Consider the following 13,531-nt stretch of genomic DNA (forward strand, 5'->3'; position numbering starts at 1 on the left):
GACAGACCAATTCTCAGAAACTCCATGAGCTGACTGAGAAATGTGTCTGGTAGTTTGTGGTGACAGCTGACACAATGTACCCCCAGGGAAAGGCTAGCTAGGCCTATATGGAAACCATTGAATTCACTTTGACATCTTGGAAATTGAATTAGTATCAAATATTATAAGTACTGTAACTGAGACAGTTAATCATTTCAGATTTATAGTGGAATGTTTTCTCTTTTCACAAAAGGGCATAAAATGACAACAATAACTTCTCCAAGAGGAAGGAAAGAAGTGGTCCATTGCAGAAGAACAGAATCACAAGATGTTTACTGTATTAAAAGTCTCATCAGAAAGTTTACAGAAAAGCTTTTTGGGAGGATTAATATCATTTATCTTCTGTAAGTAATTTTACCATCCTAGTTAAGAAGCATTTATTAAACTTTGCTGTGGACTCTCTTCTGGAGGTAGGGAAGATATCAGCCCTTGAGGAGCTTCTAGCTAGGTGAGGAGTCATTTGCACACAAAATGGCACAAAGATTTACTAAAGAGCAGTGTGTCAAAGAATTAAATGATTGAGCCGTAGCTACTTTATATTTGTCTTTGTTATTTGCGAGGCTTTCAGTGAATGCAATAAAGTATTTTGGCTTGCTGAAGAAATTTGCAGGCATAAAAGTTGATGAGTTCACTAAATTTTGGTAAATGATCAAGTTCCTAGGAGGAAAGAAGTAACCAAGTTGTAGTAATCATGGCCCTTTGATTTTACATACATTTAATAACAGATGTTTAAAAATAGTAATTGTTTGATTTTGTATATATATATATGTGTGTGTGTGTGTGTGTGTGTGTGTGTGTGTGTGTGTGTGTGTGTGTGTATCTGCATTTTGTAACCCTGAAAATATATCACAGGAAGATTTCAGTGTTCATATTTTAGATATCTCCTTGAATCACAAAATTTGTAACTAGTAGGTTGTATCTGTGATAAATTTACAACAATAAACCTTTAATTTGGGACTAGAATAAGAAAAGTTATTTGCAATGTTCTCTGCATTTTCCTGATTAGCTGGATGAAGTATTGGGTTCCTGTGTTGGCAGGGCTCACACAGTGACCATTTTTTTTTAAACCCTTACTATTGCAATGCAAAACCCTGCATTACACTTTTAAACTCTTAGAATCAATATTTTGTATTGGTCTTAACGCAGAAGAGTAGTAAAGAACAGGCATGGGGGGAGGGGGGATTAAGTGACTTACCCAGGATCACACAGCTATTAAGCATCTGAGGCCAAATTTGAACCCAGGGCCTCCTGTCTCCATACCTGGCTCTCTATCCATTGTTCTACCTGGATGCCTCTCACAGTAACTACTCTAAACCTTGACCAGTGGAACTAAGAATCTGAGAATTGTTTTTGTTTTGTGAATAAAAAAAGAGTAAAGAACCAAGGTGAATCTGGGCATGGCATCCATAATATGACATTGTGACTTTGTACATAGAAAGATGGCCTTGGATTCAAAATTCCTGAAGTCAAGCTCCCCCTTTGTCTGGCTCTGTGATCCTAGATGAGTCTCAATCTTTTAGTTCTTGGGGTACCTCTCTAAGACTGTAAGTTACAGGGTAGATGCTGATGGGTTTTGGTAGACCCCTGTGGTGGAGTTCCGTATGCCAATGAAATCATAGGTCTAGTTAAAAAAAATACCACTAACAACAATAACAATCATAATGAGGGCCAATCTGGATGGAGAGTCTGGATTCATGGGCTACATGAAAGCTTGCACTTTCAATGACTGAGTGACAGCATAGGTTACTCTCTGTGAATGTGAGTTGAACAAGTATCATCCTTTGGCTTGCTGCCTCCTGTACCAAAAAGAGTAGGAACTTGGTGGTACCAAGTTTTTTTGTAAGGCTTTCAAATGCCAAATCAAAACTGCCCACCACCACTTTGCCCCTTTCAGTTAAGCTCAGCTGAATATATCTTTCACGTATAAAAGGGGAATCCTGCCCTCTTATTTATTTATCTTTTTTTTTATCAGAATTTCATTTAGAAACATCACTCTGGCCCAGTGCCCCAGCACCACTCTGGCTAAAAGTTATTGATATTCAAAGGCACTTAAGTGATCACAGTGTACACAGGAAAAAAAAGTAGATAAAGAAATCACATTGCCCAGATTATGACTTGTGCAGTAGGATAGGTAGTCCATTGAAGGAATCCATCAATACATATATCAGTATAGGCACTGCAGATGTATCTAGATTCTCTCTGGGGAACCTTTTCTGGGTCCCAGTGCCCAGAGGGCAAATTCAAGCTGTCTGTGAGCCCTTCCCTACCCCCCCATTACCAAAGACTTGACATTGGACCCTGGACAGAAGGGTATGGCATGCAAAAAATGTCCGTGGGCACTGGGAAGAGGGGGAACGGAGTAGCCAGCTCTGTATGTGGACTACGTCTTCTCCAATGCTGATCTAGACCAAGAATTTAACAGAAAGAAGAGAGTGGTCAAGATAAATTTGGGGGAATTTGTAAACCAAGCTACGAAACCAAACACTACTGAAGTTCTACTTTTTAATAAAATATTTCCAGAGGGATTCTAGATGGCTCAGGGAAAAGAGAAGCAGGCCTGGAGATGGGAGATCCTACATTCAAATCTGGCCTGAGATACTTCCTAGCTGGGTTTAAGGTCCCTTTGGCTTGCAATCCTGGGTCTAGGACTCCTCTCCCCTCCCAAGAGCTAGACAAAGATGAATAGACAGACCCAAACCCCAAGCCTGTTTCTCAGGATGCATAGTCTAAGAGAAGGAGAAGTTTGTACTCAGGTCCTCAATTTACTTCCTGGTGCTACTCAATCAGTGAAAAGTTTTTTACCCCTGGATGTGTCCAGAAAAGAGAGTGATGAAATGTTAAGGTATAAACAAGATGAATCTACACTCTTTGATCCCTTTATGAGTTGTGAACCTCTTTGTTTCAGTCAAGAGAGAACAACAGCATGATTGGCTGTGCAAACAAGCTAGACACATCTCTAAGGCCTTTAAATAATTGAATGAAATTTAGAGTGAGAAAAATAACTATAATTAAAGGAAGAATTAGGCTCCTGAGTGGGAATTGCTCTTGTGAGGAGGAAGTCTCCCCTCCCCCCAACCATTCTCCATATGACAGAGATAAGATACACATTGAAGGACAGACACAAATTTAATATTTATTTATGATATTAATCTTTTAAAATTTCAAGTTCTAAATTTTCTCCTTCCCTCTGAGAAGGAAAGCAAAATGATATCAGTTATACATGTAAAGTAATACAAAACATTTCTGTGTTAGCCATGATGCAAAACAACAATTACACTGTTACAAGGGTGCAAATGATGAACCCCCGGGTTCGGGAAGGAAACCTTTCTCAAGAATGAGAGGACTCCAAACTTAGCTTAAAAGTAAAAAGAAAGATTTATTAGTAAGATAGGATTAATGGCCAGCAAGACAGCATGAGTGGAACAACCGTGGGGGGTTGCCCTCCAAGATATGGCACGGCAGCATGAGTGGAGCAACTATCGGGGTTGCTCCCCCAGCACCCCAGTTAAAGAGATTTTTATATTTTTTACAGTAGTGTGGACATGACTTCTTGCACTCAGGCATTTGGTGGGTGGGTGGGGTCTGCCTGAGATCCACAGGGCTTAGGCTATCAAGGTCTATCTCAACCTAAAGGACATCTAAGGATAATGGTCTTTTTCTCTGGAGTCACAAGGACAGGAAGGGGGAAGGGAATTGCCCTGTCCACAGCCTGCTTGAGTTAAGGGGTACAGGATCCCTGCCATCTCTGCGCAATGCCCATGTCAGTAACAAAGAAATGGAAAAAAAAAAAGCAAGAAAATTTTAAAAAGAAAAAAAAACATGTACTTCAATCTGCAATCAGTTAATCAGATCTCTGGAGGTAGATAACATTTTTCTTCATGGGGCCTTTGAAATTGTCTTGGATCATTGAGGACAGTTACACAGAGAAAGTCACCTAAATGAGGAAGCAGCTTCAAAGACTATGACCCCTAGTAGCAGAGAAGAGTGTTCACTATAGATTCAAGTAATGGTTGAGCTGAATGGCTTTACCCAGTTGAGATGTTCCTTGAAAGGGGAGTTCCATGAGCACTCTATAAAGAAAGAAAGGAAAGACTTTCAGGCCCTGTGGACAGGAGTTATCAGTTACCTTGGCCATATGTATTTCTTATATGCATACCTCACTGCTGTTGTATTATTGAGTTTCTCCTCACTCTTCCCATGAATGCTGTGGGTATTTGTGGGAGAGTGTACCCCAGGTTAATGGAGGAATGGGAGTGGTTTTGTAGCTATTATTTTTCCTTAGAAAAATGCCATCTTAATAGATTTTTCCTAAGTAAATGCCTTTTCCAAAAGCTAATTGTATATACTGTAGTGGTTTTGTTAGAAGTATCCATTGCCTAATCCTTATAGCTCTTTTGCTTTAGAATCAATATTGATTCTAAGATGGAAAATAAGGGTTTAATAAAAAAAAATAAGAATTATAGACTTACAAGCTTACTCCTAGAACCCACACAAGAATCTAGCCTATAAGTTCAAGTATAAGTGTGGGGGAGAATTTCAGAGTGAGTGCTATATAGATAAGTAAGTGGAGCTTGTGTGTGTGTGGAATTATTTTGATTTAACTTTACTCAATTTAAAAATAAAAGAAATCTAGGTAAAATAAAATATCGTCTCTCCCATATAGAGGACATCATGACAAGGAATTGAAGGTGCCCTTTCAAATTCTAAAATGCTGTGATATTTCTGTGAAGAAAAGGACATGAATAGATTCCATTTGAGCCTCATTATAAAAGAGGCAGCATAATATAACGGATAAAGAAGGAACCTCAGAAGGGGAGGGAAATAAGCATTTATAGAATGCTAAACCTTTTATGAATTTGACCTCATTTAATCCTTAAAGTAATCCTAGGAGGAAGGTGCTCATACTATACCCATTTTACACTTGAGGAACCTAAGACAAATAGAGGTTAAGTGACTTGCCCAAGGTCACACAGTGTCTGATGTTGGATTTGACCTCAGGTCTTCCCAATTTCAGATCCAGTACTCCATACACTGCCCTCAGAGTCAGCTAGACTGGATTAAATCTTCAACTCTGCTGTTTATTGACAGTGACCCAAGGGAAATCACTTAACCTTTCAGTAGGCATTGTATCAATGGTCATTTGAGTATTTGAGCACTAACGTGAAAACTGTTTTAATATCTATTAATTATTTTAATATCTGAGTTAGGAACACGTTTTCATATGGTCATTGGAAGCTTGTGATTCATTTTTTGAAAACAATTCATATCATTTGACTACCTAATTACTAGAGAATGGTCCTTGGGCTTAAAACTTTATATCAACTCCCTACATATCTTGGCTTTCAAACTTTTGCCAATATTTGATCCAAAGTTTGTTTTTTCTTCAGTGAACCAGCAGTTTCTTTTTCTTATTCTGTTTTGATTTTGTTAGTATAAACCATTTTAGCTTTATAAAATTGAAACTGCCAGTTTTATCTGTCCTTTGTTTGAGTAAGGATTCTTTCCCAGCCCAAACTCTGAAAGATATCCCTTTCCTTCTCTTTTAACCTTTTTAATAATGTGACTAAAATCTTGTATTCATTTAAAGTTTATTATGGCATATGTTGTAAAATGCTGGTCTAGACCAATTTTTTGTAAAACTCTTCTAGTTTTTCCAGAAATTCTTATCACCATATAGGTCCCACCTTGGGCCATTTATATTCTTTCTTTCATCAAACACTGGGTTGCTAGTATTTGAAGTTGCTTTCGGTTTTTGCTCCACTGATCTGTTCTTATAATTTGAGGTATGACAATTCTATACCCTCTTTATTCCTATTTTTGAAATATTATTTTCCTTGAAATTCTAGTCCATTTATTTCTCCAAATGAATTAGATTTTTTGTTCTAAAATATTGAAGACTATTGAAGCATTTCGGTTACTGTTAATTTTTTTAAAATTCTTATCTTTCATCTTAGAATCAATATTATGTATTGGTTCTAAGGCAGAAGGGTAGTAAGAGCTAGGCAATAGCAGTTAAGTGACTTGCCCAGGATCACATAGCTAGGAAGCATCTGAGGACAGACTTGAACCCAAGACTTCCATTTCCAGGCCTGATTTTCAATCCACCGAACCACATAGCTGCCTCTTAGTTACTGTTATTTTTTAAAATCACGCATTTAAATATGTACTATGCACAATGCATTTGGTTAAAGGAGGCAGGGAGAAGTGTCTCAAATGAGACTAAAATGCAATTTATAAAAAATAGAGAAATATAAGGGAACTGAAATAACCTGCTTAAATTAAGCTATATTCATTGTTCTGTCTCTAACTTTTATCTTTTATCTTTTCTATTCCTTTCTTCTCCTACTCTTGCTACTCTTCTTTTCCTCATCAAAAAAGAGTATTGTTTCCACCTTAACTTCTTCCTCCCTCTCTCCCTCTCTCCCTCTCTCCCTTCCTTCCTTCCTTCCTTCCTTCCTTCCTTCCTTCCTTCCTTCCTTCCTTCCTTCCTTCCTTCCTCTCACACTTAACTTTCTGTTTTATTGATTCTAAGAAGAATGATAAGGTCTAGGCAATAGGGGTTAAATTACTTGTCCAAGGTCATATAGCTAGGAAGTATCTGAGGTCAAATTTGAACCCAGGACTTTCATTTCCAGGCCTGGTGCTCTATCCACTTTGCTACCTTGATGCTCCCTCTTGAGAGTCTTTTTAATGTTTTTTTTCTTTAAATTAAGATATTTTTAAACAAAACCCATTTTGGAGAGAGTTGAAGACATCATTTTAAGTTTTCCTTAACAGCGATTCCATGAAGTAGAATTTTTAGATTGTATTCTTGTTGTTAGGCTTTCAATACCAATTGTCCCCAAGAACTCTTCAGAATTATGTCCTGGATGCTGAAGATGTATCAAGGTCAATTAGCACAGTAATACAAACTCAGGGCTTGAAGGAAACTGCTAGGCCGGTGATGGCAAACCTATAACACGTGTGTCAGCACTGACACACATAGCCATTTTTGATGACATGCGGCCACATGTGGCTACATACAGAGAAGTCTGGGGCCACATGCCAAGGATGAAACATTTGCTGTAGTGTAGTGTAGACACTCTGTGCACTATAGATGACAATTCTACCTATATTAATTTACCTGTTTTGGCTTATTAAATACAGTTATATATTACAATTATACATTTTTGTTATTTAAACTATAAATATCACGAAATTATGTTTGGGTTTTTTCGCGAAGTGACACACCACCCAAGTTATGCTTGGTTTTTTGGTTAATTTTGACACACCAAGCTCAAAAGGTTGCCCATCACTGTACTAGGCACTAGTCCATAAGAATCTGTGCTGAAATCACAAGCCCTAGGGCTTCACAGTTTTCCAGGCTTCTTGCTTTTGCTGGCATCTTTTAATTTTATCACTAATCTATCACTAATATTACATATAGAGATTTCACTCTTGAAAAGATAAAGTTCTTTGGGGTGGCTGGAGTCAGAAAAGCCCAAGTTCAAATCTGGCCCAAGATATCAACTAGCTGTATGATCCTGGGCAAGTCACTTAACCACTACTTGCCTTAGTTTCTTAAACTATAAAATGAAGATAATTATAGCACCAACCTCCTAGGGTTGTTGTGAAGATCAAGTGAAATAAAAATTGTAAAGCACTTAGCACAGTACCTGGTACATAGTAAGCACTATATAAATGTAAGGTACTACTACTACTACTAGTAGTAGTAGTAGTAGTAGTAGTAGTAGTAGTAGTAGTAATGTAGTAGTAGTGGTAGTAGTGGAAGTGGTAGTAATAGTAGTAGTAGTAGTAGTAGTAGTAGTAGTAGTAGTAGTAGTAGTAGTAATGTAGTAGTAGTAGTAGTGGTGGTGGTGGTGGTGGTGGTAGTGGTAGTAGTAGTAATGTAGTAGTAGTAGTAGTGGTAGTAGTGGTAGTGGTGGTAGTGGTAGTAGTGGTAGTGGTAGTAGTAGTAGTAGTAGTAGTAGTAGTAGTAGTAGTAGTAGTAGTAGTAGTAGTAGTAGTAGTAGTATTCTTGCCTAGCCAAACTTCCATGAAAGAGAAGTGATAGGTTCAGAGAGTTGGACAAAAGTTCCTCCAAATGGAGAGTTTTTTGAACTAAGCGATGGTGTAGATGGTGTACAAGTGGTCAGATTTTTAGGGAGATTTTGATTGTGATTTGATAAGCTATGGTGGGTGGAGATAATGCCAGGTCAGGACATTACAGAAGCAGGGCATAGAGGCAGCCATTTGTGAAGTAGTCAGATAGGATATATTTGGGTTTAAGGTGAATGGCAAGACTAGTCGTGCCAAACTCCTTCCACCCCCTCTGAATGAACTTCTTCCTTCTCTTTTCTCTCCACTTTATCCTACTTAGAGAATGTGTAAAAAAAAAAACCCAAACCCAAAGTTTTCCTGTTCCTTAAAGTTACCTTTATTATTTATGTTTAATTAGTTTTGAATTTACCAGCTGCATCAAGCTTAACTACTCCTAGGTATAAACTTCATTAATTGTGAAGGGGAAGGCAGAAAATGCTAATTTGGTGGGGGGGGTCAGGGAGAAGGAGAGAGAGAATGAAAACTAAAGGATCAGAGGTTTGTATCTTCTGTTTAAAAATTCTACCATGGCTACAGGCTCCTGAGCTAAATGATGGAGAATCTTATGGATTATTTTATTTTGTAAACGTTCCAAAGTTAAGCAAAAGGTGCTTTAGCTCTCACTCCCCACATTGTTTTATGCTGGCTAATCTGATCTTGAGTCAGGGATAGAATGTGGAGATATTGATTGTGGCAAAGTTATTTACTCCCTGGGTTGGCAGAAAGTAAGAGCTGGGAAAGACAAGCTCTTCCCACACAAAAAATAGGGACAGCTTAGAGGAAGCAGCTTATTTTCCTGCTAAACTAACCATCTCCAATACCCCCTCTCCCCCAGAGCTTGCTACATGGGAAAGATTGGGAAGAATTTAATACTATAATTGACTTTACTAACCTATCTAATAGGAACTATGAAGAACTATCAGTAGTGTCATTGAACTTTCATTAATAGCTGACATTTAGTCTGGCACATTAAAGGTACTTCTTATTGAGAAAGACGATATGGAAACCTGAAGAATCTACTTGTATTGTGAACAGCTGCCCCCCACTCCCACCCCCATCTTTCAGTTTTTAGCAAAGGTTAATCTTGCCACCCTCAGAGGAGTTGCTGTGGTTCAGTCAGCCCTAGATACTAGATGCAAATTTGTCAGCAAAATGAGAGTAAGGAGAGTCAGAAAAATGAGAAAACAAGTTTTTGGTATTTTTATTTCATAATTTATTTCTTATGTCCACAATGCCTAATCATTTCCTTAGAGAAAAAGCAAATCTTGCGATTACTCTCTGCAATGAAAGGGAGGAGATCATGGCCCATGCTGCTTTCTTGGACTATCCCAACTGGAATATTTCCACAGAGGATGATTGGTTGCCACTCTTCTCTGAACTTGATAGTGAACTCCAATGCACAGTAAGTAATCATGTTGTGATTTCAAACTAGTGTTTTAAATTATAAAAACCTTGGTTTTTGTGGGGAAGGGCTACATTTAATATTGTCACTCTCAATTTTAAATCTCGACTACTTAGAACACTTCAGAAAGCATGGAAAAGGGATTGACGTTGAAAACAAAATCAGTGGAGGAAGAGAAAAGGATAAGCATAAGAGTACAGACAATAGCAAAATTAGCCTCCAGGCTGAAGGTGGCAAAAGTCTCTGAATAGACCACAGTCTTTCTGGGGATTGTTGTATAGCAAGAACATGGAAACACAAAACAAAACAGGAATCAGAATTTCAAGTTTTCAGATCTCCACCAGTTGTTATATACTTTTGTTCCACTTTTGTATCGACCTTAGCCTTTTCAAGTTTCTTAAAAGCTTGATGGCAGATATTGAGGCAGCTGTTTCAAGTCCCATTCACACTGATAGATTAGGTGGTCCCCTGAGCATGACTACAGGTGTCAGGTAGTGTCTTTGATGCTGTTCAAGCTAGTAAACCTTCACTGGCAAGCTTTCTGCCATGGCTGGATAGATTACCAAATGGTTACTCATAATTAATTGTTGAGTAGGTGGTACATACCAAGGTACCCTAGTAAGGATAGTTGATATAAAATAGCCACTTTCCCAAATCTGAGATGCATTCTCTTAACAAGCACCAGGAGAATGTGGGCTCAAGCTTGGAGAGCATGGAGGGCAAAGGGATAACAATTAGGTATGACATAGTTCTCTACTACATCCAGTCTGTCCTTGGTACCTAAGATAGATACTGCTGTCTGATGTTTTGTTGATGCTATTAGGATGCCAGTGGGAAGATGGGAAGCCCTCTGGACCTCCAAAGTTTTTTAGGTCTCCCTCTAGCCACATTTGGAAGGAAGGAGGCCCAGACTGAAGCTGAAGCATCCTCCTTTTACCACAAGTGATTCCTTTTCAGAGATGATTTTCTTTTCTTGACATTTCATAATTTTTGCAAAGCTCTGAGGCTACTTATCTCAATTCTCACACATACTGATGAGTTATGTTACCTTTTCTCCCCCCATACCCACTTCAGAGCACAGCTCAATGTCTTCCTGAGGAAGTAATGAGGTTCTTCTCTAATGCTATAGGTTCCATCCCCTATCTTGGAATGTTCTGGCCCCCTTCCCCCAGGAGCAATTGTTAATTACAATTTATATCTTCCATATATAATCTGTTATTTTCCCAAGTGGTTAGTACTCTAGAAATATTTAACTAATAAACAATCAATTAGTTTTTACAAAGGAATATTTTTTGAGAAAATATAGCAAGAACAGAAGTAAAAAGTATTTCCCAGAACCCAGAACCATCTCCCATATGCCACCTAGGTCCCTAGAGAGAGTGGGCTCAGACTTGAAGCAGCTTATAGGAAGCATTCATCTCCATCAAATTCCTCTTTAAATAGCCAACATGTGATGTTGCTTCAGAGATGGTATCTAGGTCATAGGGACTAATTCAGTCAGTTGAACATTTATTAAGCAGTTACTGGTTATTAGGCACTGTGCTAAGCACCATGGGGATACGAAAAGGAGCAAAAGACAGTCTCTGCTCTTGAGGAGCTCACAATCTAATGATTCACTGGGCTGAATCTTGCTAGTTGATTCTCAGGGCTATGCTGATTGCAAACTCTAGCCTGGATTTCCATCCAAGACATTTTGAGATTTCACAAGGCCTAGTCTATTCCATCTATATACTCTTTCACCTAAGGGAAGAAAGAATAGCTATTACAAGGATAGACATAATAGCAGGGCTATGCCATATGCTCATAGCTTCTTGTCAGTCAGAGAGTAGACTTTGGAACTGGTTCTTTCTCTCCCTACCTAGAGGCTTAGCCAAAGTCCTTGCTTCCTCACTTGAATGAAGCCAGGCAGGAACGAGGATTCAGTTTTCCCCTACCCTACTCCCAATCCAGTTCTGGTTCAGCAACCAATCAAAAAGGCATGGGGGTAAGTGGATTAGAGACAGTCACAGAATTCTTAGAAATGCTCTGAAGGGGGACAGCTGGGTGGCTCAGTGGACTGAGAGCCAGACCTAGAGATGGGAGGTCCTGGGTTCAAATCTGACTTTAGACACTTCTAGCTGTGTGACCCTGTGCTACTTAACCTCCATTGCCTAGTCCTTACCACTCTTCTGTCTTAGAACTAATACACAGTTATTGATTCTAAGATGGAAGATAAGGTTAAAAAATGCTCTGAAGTAGAGATCCATTTCATGCCATCAGGCACTCCCAGAAATGGGCTTAAGAAATGTTTGCTTTTGGTCCCAGGTCTCACTGGCCAGGTCCCCTGTTACACATATCTATCACGTGAACATTTATGCAGAAGATGATAATGTCTTACAATTTTTACAGCACTCTCAGATTTTCAGAGTGCTTTCATATGCATATTCTTGTATGAGTCAGGAAATTTAGTAGCTCCTATTGCAGAGGCCCTGGTAAGTGATGTGAAAACTGAGCTTTCACTGCACATAAAGAGATTTGCTGATATTTTGCCCCATTTCCCTAAAAGATACCAAACTCCTGCTGACAGAAGCACATTTGATTGTCAGTTCAAATATGAGTGCTACTAGGCAAACTGAACCTTTATTGGCAACCAGCCAGTGTAAATTCATCTTGGATGCTTCCTCCAAATTCAGCTCTCCACTCTTCCCTCTTTATATCCTTTTTACAAATGTCACAGATCTAGAGCTATAAGGAACATCAGAGATCCTCTAGCCCAGAGATGCCAGACTCATCACATGTAGCCCACAAAATTTCTGGGTGAAGCCCAAACCAGATTAAAATATAATTGGGATGCTTAACAAAAAAACTAAAAATACAGTACAACATTAATAATGTTAATTTGTGGTTTCCTAAGTTAATATGCAGCCCATCAAGATCTGTTTCTATCTGAGTTTGACAATACTGATTTAGCTCATTAATAGCTTCATTTTATAGGGGAGGGAACCAAAGGAGCATAATAAAAATGACTTGCCCAGGGTCACAAAGTTACTAAGCATCTGAAGCAGGATTTGAACCCAGTTCTTCCTGACTCCAGGGGTAATATTCATGATACCACCCCATGCTATGTCCTCTTTCTCCCACTTCTGGAACTCATTCTCATAAAAATCTGCTACCTAATCCAGGAATATTTGTATTTCAATAGTATGAGAAACTTTAAGGTATGCTTAGTTGTAGAATCTGGGGCAATATGGTAGGAAAGGTAGTTTGACAGGTAATCCTCTTCTCTCTGAAATAATATGACTGTCCTTTGAGAAGATGGCTTCCTCATCATCACATTTAAGTTCTAAGCCTTACCACCTAACTGTAGTTATAGTTTTTGTGAAACCACCAGGAAATAATCTAGTAGTAGTGGAAAGATCACAAAATTTGGAATCAGACTGTATTTGAATCCCAGCTCTTCTACTCATTATTTATCTGACATTAGATAAGTCACTTGATAGTTCTGAACCTGAGTTTCCATATCTATAAAATGAAGGGGCTGGACTAGATGATCACTACAGGTCCCTGACATCTCTAACTCCTTTGATTCTATACTCCAAAATGCAGCTACCCAGAAATACATACTATAACTTATGGTTTTGTTGTTTATATTTTTTAATTAGTTTGCTAATGAAATTGCATTATTATTACATTTCCTCACCCACTTCGAGCTGTTTACTTCTAGGATAAAATCACATTCAGGACTAATATATCCTTTGGGCTTATACTTCTTTTTAATAATATTCCTGTGATGGTTCATATTATGCTAAGTGTTTCTGAGATCCCCAGTGTCACATTCTTGTTTTTTGTATGGGGAGGCTAAGATGCTGAAAAGTGAAATGATTTGTTGAATACTAACATATTTAAAAGAATCAAGCCTTTGTGGAAATAAGAAATGTAGGCAACTCTTTTTTTTCCGTGTTCAGGGATATATAATGCTTATTCCACTATACTGCTTCATAGTGTCACATTTTACAGTATTCTTAGGTTTCA

At 38.4% G+C, this 13,531-nt stretch overlaps 1 protein-coding gene across 1 annotated transcript in view; it reads left to right on the forward strand.

The window, feature by feature from the left end:
• Positions 1-240: 240 nt before the first annotated feature.
• Positions 241-13,531, forward strand: part of CFAP61 (cilia and flagella associated protein 61) — a 368,321-nt gene continuing 355,030 nt past the window's right edge. Inside the window, exons 1-2 of the mRNA XM_044659499.1 lie at positions 241-383; positions 9,370-9,520. Of these exons, the coding sequence (XP_044515434.1) occupies positions 241-383; positions 9,370-9,520 (294 nt within the window). The remainder of the gene's footprint in view (positions 384-9,369; positions 9,521-13,531) is intronic.

This window comes from Gracilinanus agilis, chromosome 2 (genome assembly GCF_016433145.1).
Source record: "Gracilinanus agilis isolate LMUSP501 chromosome 2, AgileGrace, whole genome shotgun sequence".
In the NCBI taxonomy this organism is placed as follows: domain Eukaryota; kingdom Metazoa; phylum Chordata; class Mammalia; order Didelphimorphia; family Didelphidae; genus Gracilinanus; species Gracilinanus agilis.